The following is a 21514-nucleotide window of genomic DNA, read 5'->3' on the forward strand; positions in this document are numbered from 1 at the left end:
CATAAAAAATAACGTCACAGTTACTTTGCTGAGTAACTTATTAGTTTTACAATGTGGTAACTCAGTTACTAACTCAATTACTTTTTGGGAGAAGTAACTAATTACTTTTTTAACCTAAGATCACCAACACTGGCCAGTAAAGGGAGCCGGCACGGTCCATGAAGGTGAGCCTGGAGGTGAGACGCGCACCCCGCTTGAAGGCCAGCTTGGCCCAGGACGTGGTGGAGCAGCGGAGTGGCCATGGGCGAGTAATCACTCTACATTTTGATTTATGTAACGAAATATGGGGTGGGTCTGAGCAGACTTCCGCGTTTTTACCCTTTAAACGGGAACGCAACGGTGGAGGGTTTTTAAGATTTCCACTCTGGAGGGTGGTTTCACTTTTTTGCGTTTTTTTCGCCGTATAAACGAAAGGCACATCTGATAAAATATTTTTTTGTTTTCACCCGCGGCGTATTTGTGTAAACAGGGCCTAAGTCTAAAGTTGTGACAAGATGTTTTTAAATGAAAATAAAAATGTATGCAATTTTGCTTTTAACACAGTACACACATTAATTAATTACCTGTAATATAACAATATGAAATCAACTTTTCATTTCTCCACTACCAGAAATTACAGTGAATGGCGTTTTGGAGGTTTAATCACTCTACCAAAGCGTGATGTCTTAAAGTGTGAATTGCAGGTTAAATTTTTCATGAAGTTAAGTAATGTGCTCATTAAACATAAAGATTAGAGCCGCCCACCATTGTTTTGTATGGCTTTTTATAACAAAATGCTGAATATAATATGAAAAGTTGGTACTTTTTACAGTGGTTTTAAGCACTCCCCCTCCCTTCCACTAGGCAGGGTGTGACGTCATAAGAGGGACTCCAAGACTAGAGTTACTGTAGTCTAACGCTTCTTATATACTGTCTATGGTCTAACGGCTAGTAGGCTAGCAGTTATATTGGAGACCTAGCAAAAATGGTAAACTATTGTGTTTGTGCGGGATGTACGAATACATCAGAAACAGGGCAGAGGGTCCACAAGGACAAACGGCTGATTGGTGCCTGGCTGAGGTTTGTGGCTAAGAAGTGGGCTGATTTTATTGCTGTGTTTGTGTGTGTGGCCGTGTGTGTGTGTGTGGCCGTGTGTGTGTGTGTGGCCGTGTGTGAGAGCGGTCTGAGAGACCTCCGATTTTCAGCGGAGTGTCCGAGCGAGACTGTCTATGGAGCTTCTCAACTCCGAAAACTTTGAAGCAAATTGTAAATTCGACAACGATTTTCGCAAGACTGCCTATATTCCAAATCTAAACAGTTAATTTCTCGCCTAAAATGTTCTCACAAGTGAATTTAGTGATGAATAAGATGGCGAAAATGGATACAATTGTCCCGTTGTTGGCCTGTCTATGTACCTGCTCTGGGTTGCTACTCTCTCTTATGACGTCATCACCCAGTTACTGTAAAAACATGCTACCTTTGAAGAAACCCAAATAAATTTTATTTTAACACATTTTAAGACAGAAATGTTTAAATTTATACATATTGAGCACATTATTTACATATTAGTTGGTTGTGGTGGTTAACATTCACTTTATACTTTAAGCGGACTTTCTGCAGTCACTTTTAGGTGTCTAGACACCGGGCCGAAAATCGGCAGTTGGAGAGTCTGGTGAGGTCCGTGACTCAAGTGTGTGTGGTGTGTACCGTGCCATCGTCCGCTGGAGGAGCTGTCGGCCTTCATTTACTCCAACTCGAAGTGTTCAGATGGAGACACGGCCCTTGGGATTCACCCGGAAATGGCGTGCGGGATGAGCTTGACTAAGCCTTTCAAAATTGACGAAAATCTTTTAAACTGACCTTTGGGGATCTGGAATGAAGACAGATTCAGCAACTGCACGGCCTATTTCTCGCTTAAAATGTTTTCAGAAATATGTTTCGGTGAACTATTTTAGTACAATATGAGATCGTATTCTGAATGAGTTTGAAAAAATCCCCAATCCGGAAGCAGCAGCCAGACCCACGTGATGCGTTCATCCAATCAGCTGCCTGATTTTAATTTTTTGGGCGCTGATACAGGGTAGTGCCGCCTGTATGGGGCGTATTACGTCTCCATAACAGTGTTTGGTGTGTAAAGAGACCTTTTGGGACCTCTGGAAGCCAACTGATCTGTACAACTGCCTTTTCTGCCAACAGTTGGTCGTTTGGTCCGTGTGTAATGACCTTACAGTTTCAGAGGAAGTAGCAGGTGCTGGCAGGGGCGCCGCCAGGAATTTTGGGCCCCATGACAAAAAAATCAAATTTGGCCCCCTCTGCACAGCTGTTGTCATCACAACTGTCCCATCAAAAGCTTTACATAACTCTAATCAAAGGCTTGCAACTGTCTTGCTTCTTGTAGTTCAATACTGATACCAGCACAATATTTACTACTGGTGATTTATACATGCATGCAAGTCTAGTATGCAGTTCACTATTTGATGCAAGATTAAAAGCAACCATAGAAAATGTGCTGAAGGCAATCTTTTACAACAATGTATTTTTATTGTAAAATTTGACAAAATTGAAAATTCTCTTAACAAAATTATTATTATTATTATTATTATTATTATTATTATTATTATTATATTAATGAAAAATTTAAAAAAAGAAAAACGAACAAACTTAAATACAGTGCCTTGCGAAAGTATTCGGCCCCCTTGAACGTTTCGACCTTTTGCCACATTTCAGGCCTCAAACATAAAGATATAAAACTGTAATTTTTTGTGAAGAATCAACAACAAGTGGGACACAATCATGAAGTGGAACGAAATTTATTGGATATTTCAAACCTTTTAAACAAATAAAAAACTGAAATATTAGGTGCAAAATTATTCAGCCCCCTTAAGTTAACACTTTGTAGCGCCACCTTTTGCTGCGCATTACAGCGCGAAATTCGCTTGGGGTATGTCTCTATCAGTTTTGCACATCGAGACTGACATTTTGCCCATTCCTCCTTGCAAAACAGCTCGAGCTCAGTGAGGTTGGATGGAGAGCGTTTGTGAACAGTAGTTTTCAGTTCTTTCCACAGATTCTCGATTGGATTCAGGTCTGGACTTTGACTTGGCCATTCTAACACCTGGATATGTTTATTTGTGAACCATTCCATTGTAGATTTTGGCTTTATGTTTTGGATCATTGTCTTGTTGGAAGACAAATCTCCGGTCCCAGTCTCAGGTCTTTGCAGACTCCATCAGGTTTTCTTCCAGAATGGTCCTGTATTTGGCTCCATCCATCTTCCCATCAATTTTAACCATCTTCCCTGTCCCTGCTGAAGAAAAGCAGGCCCAAACCATGATGCTGCCACCACCATGTTTGACAGTGGGGATGGTGTGTTCAGGGTGATGAGCTGTGTTGCTTTTACGCCAAACATCTGACCACAGCACCTTCTTCCACATGTTTGGTGTGTCTCCCAGGTGGCTTTTGGCAAACTTTAAACGACACTTTTTATGGATATCTTTAAGAAATGGCTTTCTTCTTGCCACTCTTCCATAAAGGCCAGGTTTGTGCAGTATACGACTGATTGTTGTCCTATGGACAGAGTCTCCCACCTCAGCTGTAGATCTCTGCAGTTCATCCAGAGTGATCATGGGCCTCTTGGCTGCATCTCTGATCAGTCTTCTCATTGTATGAGCTGAAAGTTTAGAGGGACGGCCGGGTCTTCGTAGATTTGTAGTGGTCTGATACTCCCTTCCATTTCAATATTATCGCTTAATAGCGCTCCTTGGGATGTTTAAAGCTTGGGAAATCTTTTGTATCCAAATCCGGCTTTAAACTTCTCCACAACAGTATCTCGGACCTGCCTGGTGTGTTCCTTGTTCTTCATGATGCTCTCTGCGCTTTACACGGACCTCTGAGACTATCACAGAGCAGGTGCATTTATACGGAGACTTGATTACACACAGCTGGATTCTATTTATCATCATTAGTCATTTAGGTCAACATTGGATCATTCAGAGATCCTCACTGAACTTCTGGAGAGAGTTTGCTGCACTGAAAGTAAAGGGGCTGAATAATTTTGCACGCCCACTTTTTCAGTTTTTTATTTGTTAAAAAAGTTTGAAATAGCCAATGAATTTCGTTCCACTTCATAATTGGGACCCACTTGTTGTTGATTCTTCACAAAAAATTACAGTTTTATATCTTTATGTTTGAGGCCTGAAATGTGGCAAAAGGTCGAAACGTTCAAGGGGGCCGAATACTTTCGCAAGGCACTGTATATATTAACTTTTCAATCAAAATAAATTAACATCATCCTCTCAAAACAATGTAAACAGCAAGAAAATGTGTATTGTAAATGTAAAATGTAATTTCCACACCAGGGTTATTATAGTGCTACAAAACAGATTAATTAATTAATTAATTAATTGTTATTAATGTGTTTAAATTTCTGTCATTAATACATATTTCATTTTCTTTTTGTAATGGTAAAAAGAGCAAGAGAGAGAGAAATCCCACAGACTCCCTGCAATGATGCTAACAGGCATGTCATTGAACACAATGTTGCTCACCTTCTTCACTGGGACAGGGAGGGGCAGAGTTAGGGAGAGACTGGGGTGCTGCTGACTCATCTGTTGTTAAGTCTGCTAAAAGGGGCAGGGACAATGATTTAATATGAATAACTTGCTAAACGTTTCCCTGCATTGATTAAATGGTAATTAAAGGGATACTTCACCAATTTAGCATTAAGCTTTGTATCAGCAGAAACATGGTAGTATTTTTGACTGACTGTGCTCCCCTCCCTCATGTCCCCCTGAGACCAGAGATCTCTTGGTCTGGGTCTGGGTAAAAAAATCTTCCGATGGCGTAAAATGACGATTTTTGCGTCATCGGAAGATTTTTGCCCGGAGGCAAAGGACTACAGCCAGTTTAGGAGCTACTTCCGCATAGCTCATAGGGGGTTGGATCCCGGAGATTGCCGAGGAAAAAACGAGTGTCAGCCATCTTGAATCCTCGCTTAGCTTCTCAGTAGCAACTGTATTCATCCCGAAGGATATTTTAGAACAACAATCATGTGCATTCAAACTATCGCACACGTGTACCACCAGGATACATGGGTACAGATCGGAGAATATGCAGGAAACTTTATTAGAGACAGAATACTCAACACACTATGTGAGCTTCGCCCGCCGGCTATCGAGACCAGCGATGCTTCCTCTGGCCGGGACATCATCAGCTGAGCTAGCCGGCCACCTGTTCCATCAATCCTGCTTGCAAGTGTCCGGTCATTAGACAACAAACTGGACTACATCCAATGTCAACAAAACTCCCAACGCGAGATCAGAGACTGCTGTGTTTTTTTTGTTGTGGAAATATTGCTGCACCAGACTATCGAGCCGGCTGCTCTGACGCTGGGTAAGACTAGGGGAGGTGGGCTGTGTTAACACGACTGCATGTTGCAGAAATGGGGTGCTTTTATCAATCTAACCGCTAACTCCTGGTGGAGTTTGTGACTGTTAAATGCCGACAATTCTACATTCCACACAAATTTACAACTGTTTATACCCGGTGTTTACACCAAGCACTAATGCTAGTAGCTATGTGTTAGCTGAACTTTACGAAGCATCTACTGTGTGTGCACTAAATGTAGCAAGCCTGTTTCGTATGTTGTTTTTATATAAAGTCGTTTTTATATATTTTAAATGTGTAACACCACTTGAGCCAGGGTGAAACGTTGTTTTGTGTATATGGTTGAAATCATAGATGTAGAACTGTACACTGTTCTATATCTATGGTTGAAATGACAATAAAACACACTTGTTGAGTTGATCGTCTCACTGTCTGTCTGTAAAAGGTAGGCGTGGCTTGGGAGTAAAGCAGCGAAGCAAGTGCATTCTGGGATTTGGTGTCTTTCATCCACATGAGCCAAAAAATGAGCCACCAATTTCAATTTTTTTTTCATATTTCTTCTACATAAGTGACCCAATTTAAAGATATATTCATCTTTCTTTGAAATATCGCTTTAAAGGGGTGATAGAATGCAAAACCGATTTTACCTTGTCATAGTTGAATAATGACAGTTTAGTGGGTAACTAGGACATACATAGAACCTCTAAATCCCATTGACACCTCTTTCCTCTGCAAATCTCACTATTTGAAACTGCCTCTGAAAACGGGCAAATCTCAACAAGCCGCCTAGATGACGTCAACTATTGCGGCTCCTCCTCATTTGGCTCTAGTCTCTGTTTGTCACGCCCCAACATTTGCATAGGCTACACAACTGACCTGAGATCAGTTAGTCTTCTGAATCTAGGTCATGCAGATCTCAGAAATTGTATACATTGTTCATCTGCTATTTAGGGCCCGAGCGCCGACAGCGGCGAAGGCCCTATTGAAACTGAAGGAATTATTTTCTGCAAGTAAATTGGCCTTTTGAGGGGCTTAACATATTCAAAAACTCACCAAATTTGGCGGTCGCATCAAATCTGGTGACAATTTACGTATTTTAAGGGTTTCGGGAATAGGCGCACAAAAATGGCTCGCTAGCGCCCCCTAGAAAGTTAAGAAAATTGAGCCCCTGCAGTGCGTTTAACGTAGACTCACGAAACTTGGTAGACATATGTAACATGTCAAGATGTACAAAAACCTTCATTAGTGCCATACCCTAAACCCAACAGGAAGTCCACCATTTTGATTTCAAGGTACGAAATTAGTGCGATTTTGGCCATTTCCACATATCGTACTTTAACGAACTCCTCCTAGAGATTTCATCCGATCAAGTTCAAACTCGGTCTGTGCCATCTTAAGATGTTAAAGATGAAAAGTTGTTAAGAGAAAAACTTTTCGTCATAGGGCGTGGCTGTGGCGGGGCAGCCATTTTGTGCGTTTCGCCGCCGAAACAGGAAGTGGGTGTAACTCGAGTGTACGTTGTCCGATTACCTCGAAACTTTTCAGGATTCATAAGAGTCCAACCCTGAGGACAAATAAAGGCCGATATTTACTTAAAGTCATAGCGCCCCCTAGTGGCAACAGGAAGTAGGCCTAAAAGTCAAGGTGCTATACTTCAACGAACTCCTCCTACAGATTTCATCCGATGGACTTCAAACTTGGTCTGTACCATCCCAACACCTTAACGATGAAAAGTTGTTAAAAGAAAAACTTTTCGTCAGACGGTGTGGACGTGGCGTGGCGGCCATTTTGAGTGTTTAGCGATGAACAAAGAAGTTGTTATAACTTGAGTGTACGTTGTCATATCTGCCCGAAATTTCTCACGATTGACAAGGGTCCAGGTCTGAGGACACCTACAGGGCAAAATTGACTTTTGGTCATAGCGCCCCCCCCCTGGCCACAAGAAATGCGCCTTATATGACAAACATCATCCAATTTACATGAAACTTAGAATGTGTGGTTTACATGTGATACAGAGCCGCCCCCTATAATATGACCACGCCCACTTACTCCGGCCACGCCCCCTTTCATAACATTTGAACCGTTTAAGGTAGAGTCTTGTGTGAGGTGTCATTGAACTCAGCAAAGACTGCCTTATTCATTGGTGATGGTTTGGCCCGCCCCTATGCTTAAGCCATGCCCCTTTCATAACGTTTCAACCGTTTAAGGTATACCCTGGTGTGAGGTATCATTGAACTCAGCAGAGACTTCCTTCTTCATTGCTGATGGTTTGGCCCGCCCCCTATGTTTCAGTCACCCCCCCTTTCATAAAATCTTACCCATCTAAGGTAGAGTCTTGTGTGAGGTATAATTGAACTCAGCAGAGAGTTCCTTTTTAATTGGTGATGGTTTGACCCGCCCCCTATGGTTAAGCCACGCCCCCTTTCATAACTTTTGACCCGTTTAAGGTAGAGTCTTATGTGAGGTATCATTGAACTCAGCACAGACTTCCTTTTTATTTGGTGATGGTTTGACCCGCCCCCTACGCTTTTGCCACGCCCCTTTTCACAGCTAATGAACCGTATGACGTAGAGTCTTGTGTGAACTATCGTTTAACTCGGCAGGGAGTTCCCTTTTCATTGTTGACGATTTGCGGCGTCTGAGTGCCGCGCGAAAGCACGGTCGCAAGGAGCGGCGTCCGCCGGTAACCCAGACGCGCGCAGAGGCGCGAGGGCCCGTCCATCGCTGCTCGCAGCTTTAATTTAATTTTGTTCTCCCCTGCTGCTTGAAATTGCTTCCGTCTTAAGATCAGTGGGATTCAGTAGAGCCCTTTGTGGTTTCTGATCCTATATCTCTGAATGCTTTTTGGGCGAGGTTGAGGTGAAGATCGTTTGATCTCGGATCACGAGCCCTAAGTCAACCACGGAGTCTCTTATCTGATTTGCACTTGTGGTGTTTTTAGTAGTAATAGTTATAGGAGCGATGCTGTGATGTTGTGTGGAGAGGAATCAGGGGACACTGTTCTTGATTATAAAAGGTTTATTTACATCAAAGAATTCAGCATCAATTTACAAGCTCTGCAGATTCCGGAGAGGACCTCACCCTGATTCTCTGAATAGTCCTCTAAAGTTCTTTGTTTCAAGACGGTATATATCTATAGTGAGTGTAACATAGATGGGGGAGGAAACAATAATTTGACCAATGGCTATCATCCTTTTGGAACCAAGCCAACAAAGGCATCCCTATTTCTAGGGGCCCCACTGATAATGCTTTCCAGATGTTTCCAAATAAGTGACCTGGGAATGTAGGCTAAAGTTCATATGGGTTTCTTTGTTACCAAAACTTAAGACAAAGTTTCTAAAAAGTCTGTTAGAAGTCTAGAAACTACAAACCTGATCCCCACTTTCTGACGTCTTGTCTCCTACGACAGCTCTCTCTATGTTGACTCCTTTCTCCGCAAAACTGCCACAATCTAGTTGGCATTGTTTATATAACAACCCAACTATTTAATCCACATGGTTGTCACAGTCTCAACTAGGCCTACAGTCCTACTATGAAGCTAAGCATTTCCACCATTAAAGGGGTGATAGGGTATTTCACACTGTTCCTTATGGTCCCTAATGGGGTATGTAACATTGGTTGGGCTGAAAATGGCCTGGTTGATATTTTACTGGCCCTTATGCATCCCTGTGTTTTGGCCCCTATTTGTAACAAGAGCTTTTCTTCCAAATATGGTATGGTCATGAATATTTAGATGACCTGTCTGGCTGATTGGTTGGAGCGAATTTGCCATACGCAGACATTAGAGACGCGCTGATTGGTTGAGCGAATCCCCAATACACATACATTAGAGAAGCGACAGAATCTCATATTCCAGACACTGCAATGTTTCATTACACTTCATCTTGTGAGACTTTTTTAAGCGAGAAATCAACTATATAAAGCTCAAATATGGGCCGTTTTACAAAAATTGATGGCTAATTGCAAATTTGGTAAGAGCTGTCAGACTTTAGGAGCTCCACACAGTCTGACGAGAAGCGACAGCCTGCTGGGCTCCATACCCAGGGCAAAGTCACCCTTTGTGGATACTGCATACGGGCTCCGGCCCAGCTGCCGGGCATAACTATATCTATAAATAATACATTTACGGTTTTGAATGTCCCAATGTCTTATAAAGCTAACCGTTGTGTCCGATTTGATTTTAAGGCATTTTTAATGAACGCGAGGCGTCTTTGTAGGACAAGCAGCTGCTTGCTATATGTCCCATTCGTTACAATGGGGAAATACCGCAGCTAGCTACACTTTCGCCATAACTAAATTATATTTACTGTTTGAATTGCCACGCGCCACTTATACAACACATTCCCCAATGTCTTATAAAGCTAACCGTTGTGTCCGGATTTGATTTTACGGCATTTTTATGAACGCTGTAGCGTTTTGTAGGACGAGCAGCTGCTTGCTATATGTCCCATTCATTACAATTGGGAAATACCGCAGCTAGCTAGCTACATTGTCGCCATAACTAAATTATATTTAGTTTGAATTTCATTACGCCACTTATACAACATCATTCCCCAATGTCTTATAAAGCTAACCGTTGTGTCCGGATTTGATTTTAAGGCATTTTTATGAACGCATAAGGGCGTCTTTGTAGGATGAACAGCTGCTTGCTATATGTCCCATTCATTACAATGGGGAAATACCGCAGCTAGCTACACTTCGCCATAACTAAATTATATTTACTGTTTGAATTTCGTACGCCACTTATACAACACTTTCCCCCAATGTCTTATAAAGCTAACCGTTGTGTCCGATTTGATTTTAAGGCATTTTTATGAACGTGCGCTTTGTAGGGACGAGCAGCTGCTTGCTATATGTCCCATTCATTACAATGGGGAAATACCGCAGCTAGCTAGCTACATTGTCGCCATAACTAAATTATATTTAGTTTGAATTTCATCACGCCACTTTATACAACATCATTCCCCAATGTCTTATAAAGCTAACCGTTGTGTCCGATTTGATTTTAAAGGCATTTTTATGAACGCATGCGTCTTTGTAGGATGAACAGCTGCTTGCTATATGTCCCATTCATTACAATGGGGAAATACCGCAGCTTGCTCACTTCGCATAACTAAAGTATATTTACAGTTTGAATTTCGCACGGCATGAATATTACAGGTTCCTCAAGGTCTTTACAAAGCTTAGCTAACACTTGTCCGATTTCGGGATTTCAATTGAATGTATTTTTGTGAATGTCAGAGTTAGGAGGAGGCTAGCTAGCTCTCATTGATGGACTCCATCTCACCGCGGGCTCTATCAATGAGACTCGCCGGACAAGAGGCGTTTAAATAACTCAACACACATACCCATTATAAGATTAACTGGAACCCGGCTGCGCGGTAAAAGATTGCGGGCGTAACAAGCTCGCTGACACTCAGGGCGGCGATGTAGCAACCCAGGCAGCACCAACACCGGCACTAAACTCCGACACACAGTCGGAGAAAATTTGCAATTAGCCATCCATTTTCGTAAAGCGGCCCATATTCAAGCTTTATATGGTTGATTTCTCGCATAAAAAAGTTTCAGAAGTGAATTTTGTAATGGAATAGCAGAGATCTGCGTGACCTAGCTAGATTCAGAAGACTACCTGATCTCAGGTTAGTTGTGTAGCCTATGTAAATGTTGGGCGTGACTGTTCTCTTAAGGTTCGGATTTTGAGATGCTTGCGCAAGCAACTCAGCTTTGTTGGGATTCGCCCGTTTTCAGAGGCAGTTTCAAAATATGAGATTTTCATAGTAAAGGGGTGTCAGTGGGATTTTGAGCTTCTATGTATGTCCTACCCACCAAACTGTCGTTATTCAACTATGACAGGGTAAAATCGGTTTTGCATTCTATCACCCCTTTAAACCAACACTCTAAAAATCCACAAAACTAAACTAGACCAACATTTGCCACATAAATGAATACACTGCACACATTAAAATCACCACACCACATAAATGAATACACTTCACATATTAAAATCACCACACCACATAAATGAATACACTTCACACATAAAAAAAGAGACTGGATCTCTATGGGCAAATCACCATATGAGATCACTTTTGCATTTTTAGACCATATCTCGAAACCCAGTTTTTCAGTAGAGAACACAACACTGCATATAGTCACATGCAGTAATACCAACAATTTTGACCGGTTCAAATTTAGACAGCTCTTCCTACGCGAGGTGTCTTTACTTTGTAATCACAGGCTGGTGTCTGTGTTACTTTTATTCAATCACAGGCAACACTTCTCAAGTGTCTGTTATTCTTATTCAATCACAGACAACACTTCTCAAGTGTCTGTTATTCTTATTCAATCACAGACAACACTTCTCAAGTGTCTGTTATTCTTATTCAATCACAGACAACACTTCTCAAGTGTCTGTGTTATTAGACAACACTCCTCACTCAAGGTGTCTTTTTACTGGACGTCACTGCTCACTGGAGGCGTCCAGTTTAACTAGACGACACTCCTCAGTCGACGCGTCTAGTTTTTACCAGGTAACACTCCTCACTCGAGGCGTCTGGCTCTGCGTGCAACATCACTTACAGTACTGGTTAGCCCAATTATTAATTAAAACCCAAGATGTCTTACCCTCACAGATCCAAAAAGAAATTTAGTTTTGAGGTCCGAATGTGAGAATTTTGGTCTTTATCAAAGACAAAACAGGAATTCTCTTACCTTTAATTTTGGCCACCATTTGGATCAGGAGAGAAGAGTCCGGGTATGTGAAGTCCGGCCAAAAAGTTCTGGTTGGCTTCAGTTGCTTCCTGGTCTTTACCTCACGTCGGGGGTCACCATGTAGGAAAAGATGCGACTGATTCTACTCTGGCTCTATAAGGCCAGAGTCTTTTTGACTCCACCGGTCACTTCTCAAAGTTTCACCTTTAATTATTGTGTGAGACCAGGAAATGAATACTCAGGATTCGTACAGTTAAACTATAACAATCTTTAGTAAAATGATATTGCAAACAGATATGTCATATGCATATGGATCAGCCGCTCCTTCAAGACTTTCTCACCCTAGCCACCAACAAAGTCTCTCCGGGTCTGACACCGGACCTTCCTTTTCCCTATTCTTTTATTCATCTTTGGTTCCTCCTCCGATCATTGCGTCTGGGCCGCCAATTCGTTGGACATCACCCAGACTTTGTGTCTCCGAGAAGATAGCGAAGTTGCGCGCTAGCCTTGGGATCACTCTCATTCTCTTCTTCTCTAATGGCCTGAAGATTGTCTGTTCCTTTAATTTATTTCATTAGGTGTTCAAATGTTTATTAAACAAATCAGGAGCAATTTTGCTCCACTAAATTTGAACTCGTCTTATCTTACACATGCCAGACAGGAGGAGACAGCGAGGCCATCCCAGGCTACAGGAGTACACACACATTTAACACATTTAATCATTTTTCATCATTCCTTGAGCATCAATAACTGTATCTCTTTGGTAAACATCAGTATGTTTTGTAAACATGAATATGTGATCACTTTTTTTTTTAAGTGTTGTAGTTGTATGTGGCAGATTTTGCTGCTCTCAGAGCCCTCTTGGACAGAGTATAACCTACTCTGAAGCCAAACTGGTGTGGTTTATTTTGAAGGATGAAATCGCCCGTGTGCCCTTATCTGCCTCTTCTGAGCGATGGTGCCGCTGTGTTTTAATGTGCTGGGTAAAGTCATTTTCCTCAACTCTGTTGAAATTTATAGCTATATTTACATTTTTTTGAGGGAACCTTCACCTGCCGTACCTGGGTCCGGGAGATAGGGCTAAAAAACGGGTGAAACCCAGGAAAAACTGGAGTGTTGGCAGCTATGGAATATAGGAAGGATGTGTGACCAGGCTGTGTCACATGGCTTCAGATGACGGTTCAGATAGTGAAAAAGCTAATATGTTTGTAGCGGCCATTCAGCTGTCACAGTTTGCTTTAACTTCATGTATTAACTTCTAGCTGTATTCTCATTAACGTGACAATCTGCTAGAAGAATTGGGATGTATCCATGGAAGTGTGTGTGCCATCTGATGGCTTGTATGTTATGAAAAGATGCCGGTGAGTGTAACAGTGAATGTGTCTGGTGTGGAAGAACATCCTGTATATCTGCTCATAATGGGCTAAACAATACGGGCCTGAAGATTTCTGTGACTTTTAAACTTCTTTGTAAACTTGTACAGACTGAATCTTCACCGACTACAGAATCAAACCTCAGACGGTCTGCTCTGTAGCTGTTTGTGATTGGTGTAAAGTTTCCAACCGCTGGCTGATGTTTCAGCTGTGTATAGCCTGCGGTGTGTTTGTTCTCTGTTATTTCCGCTGAAGAGAAGCGTGGATCAGTTAGCCACAACCAGAACAAATGTTCCATCAGTCAGAGATGTGAAACCCACAGAACCACACGAGGAAAACAACCGCTGACACCAGAGTTTATTGATGCTGCACAGAAACAAGCTCATTAATACAATATATAAATATCAGTTATATAGTTAATAGTTATTATCATTATACTCTGTTAGGTTGGTTGTTGTGCAACGGTATGAAACACTTACAGAGGAACACATCTATGACTTAAATAAGAAGCATTTGTTTGAATGAAACACATCTAAAGAATGCAAACATGCTTAAAATGTGAGTTGTTTGTCTCTTTGTAGCTGCATTGGGCTCATTTAGCCTTAAAATCAATCAACATTAAAGTGCTTCATAGCACAGCAGGTGCATTGAAGGACCAAGAATAAAACAACATACCATACAATAAGAAGAATAAAACATAGAATACAGTTAAATCTGAAACTGTTGCATAAAAACTGGAGAAAGAAAGTGAAAAAGCTGCAACACTACTGTGCATTAAAAGCCATTCTAAATATATCTAGTTTTAAGTTTGGATTTCAAAAGAGTAACATTTGTAATGGTGTGAATGCCAGGTGGTAACTTGTTCCAAAGTCTCAGGGCAGAAACTGCAAAAGAGTGATCCCCGCCTCTCCCACAGTTTGGGGAGCGTGCCTATGTTCCCACAGTCTAATCGTCCCACATTTCGAAGTTTTTTTCCCAAAATTAGGCCCTGTGTTCCCACATTTCCTTTTCCATAAATTTGTATCAGATTGTATCCCCCTTTCTCCCAATTTGGTAGCCAATTACACCCAACCTATTATCCAGTAGCAATGGACTACAGATGGAATGTAGCTTGTAGCTAAATCTGGTGTGCCCATCTCTTTGTTTATTGCAAACATAACCCTAACCCTAATTTTAAAGCTCCATTGTGTAAGAAGCGGTGAAATTGTATTTGACAACCAACTGAGTTTCACTTTCGAGCCCTCCCCATTCCGAGCGCGTTCTAACTCCTACGGCGGCTGAACCCGAAATTAGCGACCACTTTGTCCGTAAGTGTCCCATCCAGTTTAATAATAGTTTAACGTTATTTTAGTACTGTTTCATTGCTAAAATCAGTTATCAGGTTCCCAAACATGAAAGCTAATGTTAGTAAAGTATCAGTGCTGTTGTTATTCTGTGTATTGTACGAGATTAATAGTGTAAGGCAATGTTTACAGCGTAGGAGAGAAGCAACGCAGGTTTGTGCTTATAATATATTTCTCTGAGCAGTATGAACAATGTCAGTGAAACTGATATTAGCTCTTAGTATCTCCATCGGTTACACACAGCTGTTCTAGCTGTAACTAGTCTGTTACAACTGCACCTGATGCGAGTTGTCTGCCAGGGAAATCACGTCACATATGATTACGTTTATGTTACAAGGTAGACAATCTTTTTTCATCTTTGGCGCGAGGAAAAGTATCCTAGACGTCGTTCTAGCGTTATGCACAACCATGCTATAGTTAGCCAAGCAAGTAGCAACTATAAAACTTCTAATTTTCACAAATAGGCAGAATTACCTTTCTCTTTTTAACTCTGTTACATGCAGGTTTTATGTCCTCAGTGCAACAGGCTTTCAAATCTGTTGGCAGTAAAATAATCTCCTCCCATCCCTCCCTCCCTGGCATACGTCACAGTGCGTCAATGCCACTGAGAGAAAAGCACAAAAGGCAGAGCAGTAGAGCCTGTATGTCCCTTACCGGCCAACGTATTTCAAGATGGTGCATGATTCTGGAGAGTCAGACCCCAGTTCATGGAAGCGTAACTGTAAAATTCCAAGCCAAAAGGAATACTTGAAATTGATGGCGGTGGTCAATATACATAAAAAAAAAGACAAATTTGTGAAGGGCAATACAGATTTTGATAATAAACAACTACAAATGTTATACAATGGAGCTTTAAGAAAAATCTTAGAAATGTGGAAACATAGGGCTGTGGGAATATAGGGCTGACCGCACAGTTTGTACCTCGACCTTGGGTCTTCTAAAGCCAGTTGGTTGGATGACCGGACTGACCTTTTTGTGCTCACAAAGTTTAAAATCTCCGACAAATACACCAGGGCTATACAGATGTAGATGTGAGGGTCTCTGGGGACCAGTGATTGGCCGGCTGGACTCCACTGGTTGGACTGGTGTGATGGTGTTCAGGTCTTCCTCTATGAGGAGTAGAGGACCTCTGGCTCTGCTGGAGGCTCTGAACACAAACAGTTCAAACAATATGAGAAACTGTTGGAGACAACCTCCATCAGCAGACAAACAGTGTTTCTAAACAGTGACATCTATGTTTGACTGGTGCTGTCATGGCGACAGGCAGCAGCAGAGTGCAGAGTGAGAGTGTTGTCTTTTGATGTTTAACCTGGTTTTAGCGTCCCTACTAACTTGGATTTTTAACTGATCAGTGTGTGACGGTCATAACAATGACTCATCTCAGTTTGACGCTTTGTTTTATCCTTTTTACGCTCTTATGACAACTTTTGGGTGAACTGTGTGAACACAAGGAGTCCCCCCAATATACCCGCAAGTTTCTCCTGTTCCTGTGTGCAGGGCCAGTTCTAGCCCTTTGGTTGCCCTAGGCGAGATTGAGTTTTGTGCCCCCCCCCCAGTCTCACATTGCCAGATATCCACAGCGCTGTGTCAGCAATAGAGTAGCAATGTATGTTCATTTTAGTTTCTAGCTTCCATGTAAGTTAGATGGCACCAACATTTGGTCTAATCATAACTGGTCTGGCAACCCAAAGGCCAGTGTTTTGTTTCCAGATTTGTGTGCATGGTGACTTATGATGGGGGGGTCTGGGGGTCCACCCCCTGAAAATTTTGAGCATTAAATACTTCATTTCCTGCATTGTGGTGAATTTATATGCACTTTTTTTTTTTTTTTTTTTTACCTTTTTCTGAATCAATTTATGCTGGGAATATCTTTATCTAAAGGGAAACAGAGATTCCAATCCAAATATAAAAACATAATAGAATATTTTGCAGTAAGGCTCTCAGGCATTCTGTGTTTTAATCTCAATGTTTCTAATTTTCTAATGTTTCTAATGTCAGCACACATGTAACCTAGGCATCATTTACTCTTCCCACTTTTGCTTCTTTTGTTGAGGAAGTAACAACCTTAAATGTGCATATTAAAATTATTCACCTGAATGATACATTAATTCATTTTAATGAACTAATAAACCCCTCGACTGTAATATTTCAGATGTGTTTGAGCAAGATTTCTGCTCATGTTCAAAACTTTGTGCACATTCAAAATACAGCATATCTCATCTGTGTTCTCTGAGGTTTGGAGGAGTTGTGATATTGTGAGAAAAATAAAGTGATAATACAATAGACTATTACAAGAATAAAGTCACTATATTTCAGAAAATAATCCACTTGCACCATAGTCTGCTGTGCAGTACGTGATTGCTCTGTTGATACGGTAGATCTCAGACCTCCTGACAGACACAGAGCCCCACTTGAGACGCTGGTCTCTGAATGAGACAGTTTAAGGAAGTGGCTGTAGGCTACGCTGCTCTACATCGGAGGTGGAAACAATACTACGCAGAAATAGGGACACATCTGCTGCAGCATGCCCACAGCAGAGCACGTCCATTATAAAACTGAAGCTGCACAGACCAGGGAAGGTGCGCTTGCAGCAGCTCCGTGTCTGTGCAGCTGCTCGTCTCTGTTTTTACAGCGAGAGTGGACACTAAGAAGGCTGCTCGTCTCTATTTTTACAGCGAGAGTGGACACTAAGCGACGCACAGGTCTGCTTCAGAGGTCCGTGTGTTTGAGTTTGACCCGTAGAATGGAAAAGTCGCGTAATGAAAGGTTGACAAGTAAACGTGTGGCTGAGGGGGCGCCCTAGGATGATCATGAGTAATAAACACGTTTTATTTCACTTGTCGTTCTGATTCTATTATTAATGGGAAGTAGACTTAAGGGCGACACGGTGCCCCCAACACTTTTGACGCCCTATGCAATCGCCTAGGTCGCCTATAGCAATCGCCGGCCCCGCCTGCGTGACTCCGATGCGGGCATCGAGGACCCCCCGGCGGCTCTTCCACCAGAGATCATCTGGTCGGCAGCCCCCTCAGAGAACCAGAGTTGGGCACCCAGGACAAAAGTGAGGAAAAGGGGGAGACGCGGCGGCGTATGGCAAAGATTGAAGGGAGAAGGCCATCGTCGGATGCCTCTTCCTTCAATTATCCTCACCAATGTCCAGTCCCTTCGAAATAAAGTGGACGAGCTTCAGGCAAAAGTTAAAGTTTCTTTCAGAATACAGATCCGCCTGTCTCTTTGCCTTGACGGAGACGTGGCTCAAAGATCTTGATCCACTCTCTGATTTTGAGTTGGACTGTTTTGGGGAACCTGTCCATCTTGACAGAGACTCCACAGTGACAGGAAAATCCCTTGGTGGAGGCTTATGTCTTTAAATAAATAAGAAATGGTGCAATACGGTGATTGTCAGAGAAAAACTGTGTACTTCTGATCTCAAACTTTTGTCTGTATCTTTACGCCCCTTTTATCTGCACAGGGAATTCCCACAGATATTTGTAACACTTGTTTATATTCACCCGAGGCTAATGCCGACCTAGGGACTCGGGCTATGTTGAAGTGTGTGCAGCGGCTTCAGGGGATTTCACCTGAAGCACTAAACTTTGCCATGGGCGATTTTAATAACTGTAAACCAGGGAGGTCCCTGTGTAATTTTTATCAATATGTCACCTGTGCAACACGACGGACCAAAGGGCTGGACCTCTGTTATGGATCCGTCAAAGGTGCTTATAAATCCTACAGCAGAGCTCCACTCGGCATGTCCGATCACAACTCTGTTTATTTGGTTCCGTCTTACAAACCGGTACTGAAGAGAAACCAGCCGGAACGAAAGTTGGTTCCGGTGTGGTCAGAGGACTCAATCCAGTGTCTACAGGAATAGGGCTGCATACCGAATGTCGATACTTTTGTGGTATCAAAATTTTTTTTTGTTGAAGTCACAGAGAGTTACGTTTGGTTTCAAGTGTAGTTACAGTTTTTTTAAAACTTGACGCAGACAGTGTTTGCTGCGATATGATATTAATGGCGAGCTGAAAGCGGTGGCGGTGCTGTTGATGTTACACTTGCTCTTAGACAAGCAGCCACAACGGTGGTTTCTCTGCCCTGATGACTGACTGACAGGCTGAGGTTGCAAGGCAAGGCACTATTTTTAATGTTACTCTGAGTGAGCAGTTTTACCAGAATTTTTTAATTTTGATAACTGTTTTGATTCACAATTAAGGTGGAAAATAAAAGCTTTGTGTTTAATGTATTTTTGTTGATGTTGAAATGAATTTTAAAACATGGTATCGAAAAAAGTATTGTTAGGAACCAGTATCGAAACTGAGGTATCGAAATTGGCACCGGATTGAAAGATTCTGAACGATACCCAGCCCTATACAGGAATGCTACTGCTGTACTGATTGGGATCTAGTTAAAAACGAATGTAAGGACATTGATGAGCTTACGCATACATCAACTTTTGTGAGGACTTAGTCATTCCCCATAAACTCATTTCCATATATCCAAAGAATAAACCTTGGGTTTCCAAATCTGTTAAAAGCATAATTAATCAACGAAATATTAGCTTTAACCAAGGTAACATTACTCAATACGGAGTAAAACAAGCTAAAAAGGAACTTAAGCTTGCAAAACTTAATTATAAGGACAAACTTGAGAACATGCTGAGCACAGGCAACTCACATCCTGCCCCGACGGTATTGGAGGCCGTATTTTAAAGAACTGTGCTGAACAGCTGGCTGACATTTTTTGCTTTATTTTCAAAATGTCCTTACATCCTCACACCGTTCCTCACCTTTGGAAAGACTCAATTATTGTTCCGGTGCCTAAAAATAAGACTCCAGAGTGTTGTAACGATTTTAGGCCTGTGGTACTCACGTCCCTCATTATGAAGACTTTATTGGGGGTTCCCCCCCAGGGCTGCGTCCTCTCCGCAATCTTATTTATTTTATATACAAATGCATGCCAAAGCCAGCACCCCAGGCGCCATATCATTAAGTTTGCTGACGAATCGGTAATAGTGTCGCTGCTGATGCACAATGACCCAGAGTATGGCGCTATTTCAAATGATTTTACAGAGTGGTGCAAGTCATCTTTTATGAACATTAACGTGGCAAAAACTAAAGAAATGCTGATCGACTTTAGGAAGAATCCCCCCACCCTCTCTCCGACCCTTATTAACGATCAAGCTATCGAAGAGGTGAAGCAATACAAATACCTTGGTATTATAATAGAGTCTATTATAATTGAGGCTCGAAGGTGAGTTTGTTGTCTATTAAATAGACAACAAACTCACCTTCGAGCCTCAAGTTGACGCTGTCTGTAAAAAATCACACCAACACATGTTTTTTATCGTAAATTTAGCAATTTTAATGTCGATAAGACCTTTATGAGGATGCTTTATTATTGTATCATTTAAACTATTCTTTATTTTGCCTTTGTGAGCTGGTTTGGGTCCCTCACTCTTAAAAACAAAAACAGGCTGCAATACATAACTAAGGTGTGTGGCAAAATTTCCCACAATTCTCTGACTGATTTGAAATCTCTATATGAGACAAATACCCTGAAGAAGGCCCAGTCCCTCCTGGCTGACATACAGTATTTAAGAGAAAACTTAGGAAGATATTGCTGAAGGAGGCCCATTGACTTTTTCAGAATAATAGCCAAAAAACTGAATATTATGTGCATGTAAACGTAGTCAGTGTTTTTGTCCTTTTTGTATCTTACAGAAATAGTTCATTATATTCCCACATATTGTAGCAAATCCTCTTATTTTCTTTCTTCCTGAGAGTGAGAGGGGATGATTATCAGCCTCATTTTCTGTATGTTCAGAACAGAGCGGGAAATGGTTAAGTTAGCTTAGCATAAAGACTTGAAACAATCAATAAAGAGCAGCTGTACCTCTGGTCCTGTTTGATTTGATAACTATTTTTCCATAACTGACGTCTTCAGCTCCTCTTACTACTGAGGAGACTGCAGCTGGATCTCTCTCTTGATATAATACTATTTATAGTGCTGTAAGATTATTGTTAATGTAGAATAATTATTAGTTATCATGGCCTTTATGTCTGAAGGTTTTTAGACCTGCTGGGAACAAAGGAAGAGCTTTTTCTGAAACGGGAAACTTGACGACCACAAAGCTGCTCGCAGAGACGGTAGAGAGAAACCTCACCAGTGTCAGTTTACTGGTATCAACAGGAGGAAGCTGCTGCTGTGGTTGTACACTCACAGTGGAAAACTACTGTATGCAATTCTTCGTTGTAATAACAGTCTAATGAAAGAATATTTCACTATTCCTGTTTTCATGCAGCCATGTAAAATAGGACTTTTTCAAAGTGTTCCAGTACTGGAGGACTTGTTGGAGCGTGTGAACACAGCAGCCCTCTTTCATTCCTTTAACCAGCTTCTAGGCCTTCGAGGCCACATATGAACACACACACATATGTTATGTTACTAGTGATGGAGACATAGAAGAGCAGCCGTACCTCTCTTCCTGTTTGTTTTCTTGTCTTTGATCACCCCAGAGTAGATTGCAGCTGGATCACTCTCTGGAAAAGAAATATCATTATTATTCCAGGACTGTAGTTTATGCAGTATATTTACTGCTTATGCAAAACGTATACTGATTATCTCCTACTACAATCAGTAATACTTTTAAATAGCTAATACGCCCTCATACTCTGCTTCTGACTGGCTAGTAGTCCTTACCTAGGTACTGTCAGGGCACGCCCT

General features: G+C 41.7%; 1 protein-coding gene across 1 annotated transcript in view; it reads right to left on the minus strand.

The window, feature by feature from the left end:
- Window positions 1-15603: 15603 nt before the first annotated feature.
- Window positions 15604-21514, minus strand: part of LOC120572607 (low affinity immunoglobulin gamma Fc region receptor II-like) — a 243189-nt gene continuing 237278 nt past the window's right edge. The window contains exons 10-11 of the mRNA XM_039821928.1: window positions 21268-21330; window positions 15604-15938 (exon numbers count right to left, since the gene is read on the minus strand). Of these exons, the coding sequence (XP_039677862.1) occupies window positions 15901-15938; window positions 21268-21330 (101 nt within the window). The 3' untranslated portion in view covers window positions 15604-15900. The remainder of the gene's footprint in view (window positions 15939-21267; window positions 21331-21514) is intronic.

The sequence above is a fragment of the Perca fluviatilis genome, chromosome 14, assembly GCF_010015445.1.
Source record: "Perca fluviatilis chromosome 14, GENO_Pfluv_1.0, whole genome shotgun sequence".
Taxonomy (NCBI): domain Eukaryota; kingdom Metazoa; phylum Chordata; class Actinopteri; order Perciformes; family Percidae; genus Perca; species Perca fluviatilis.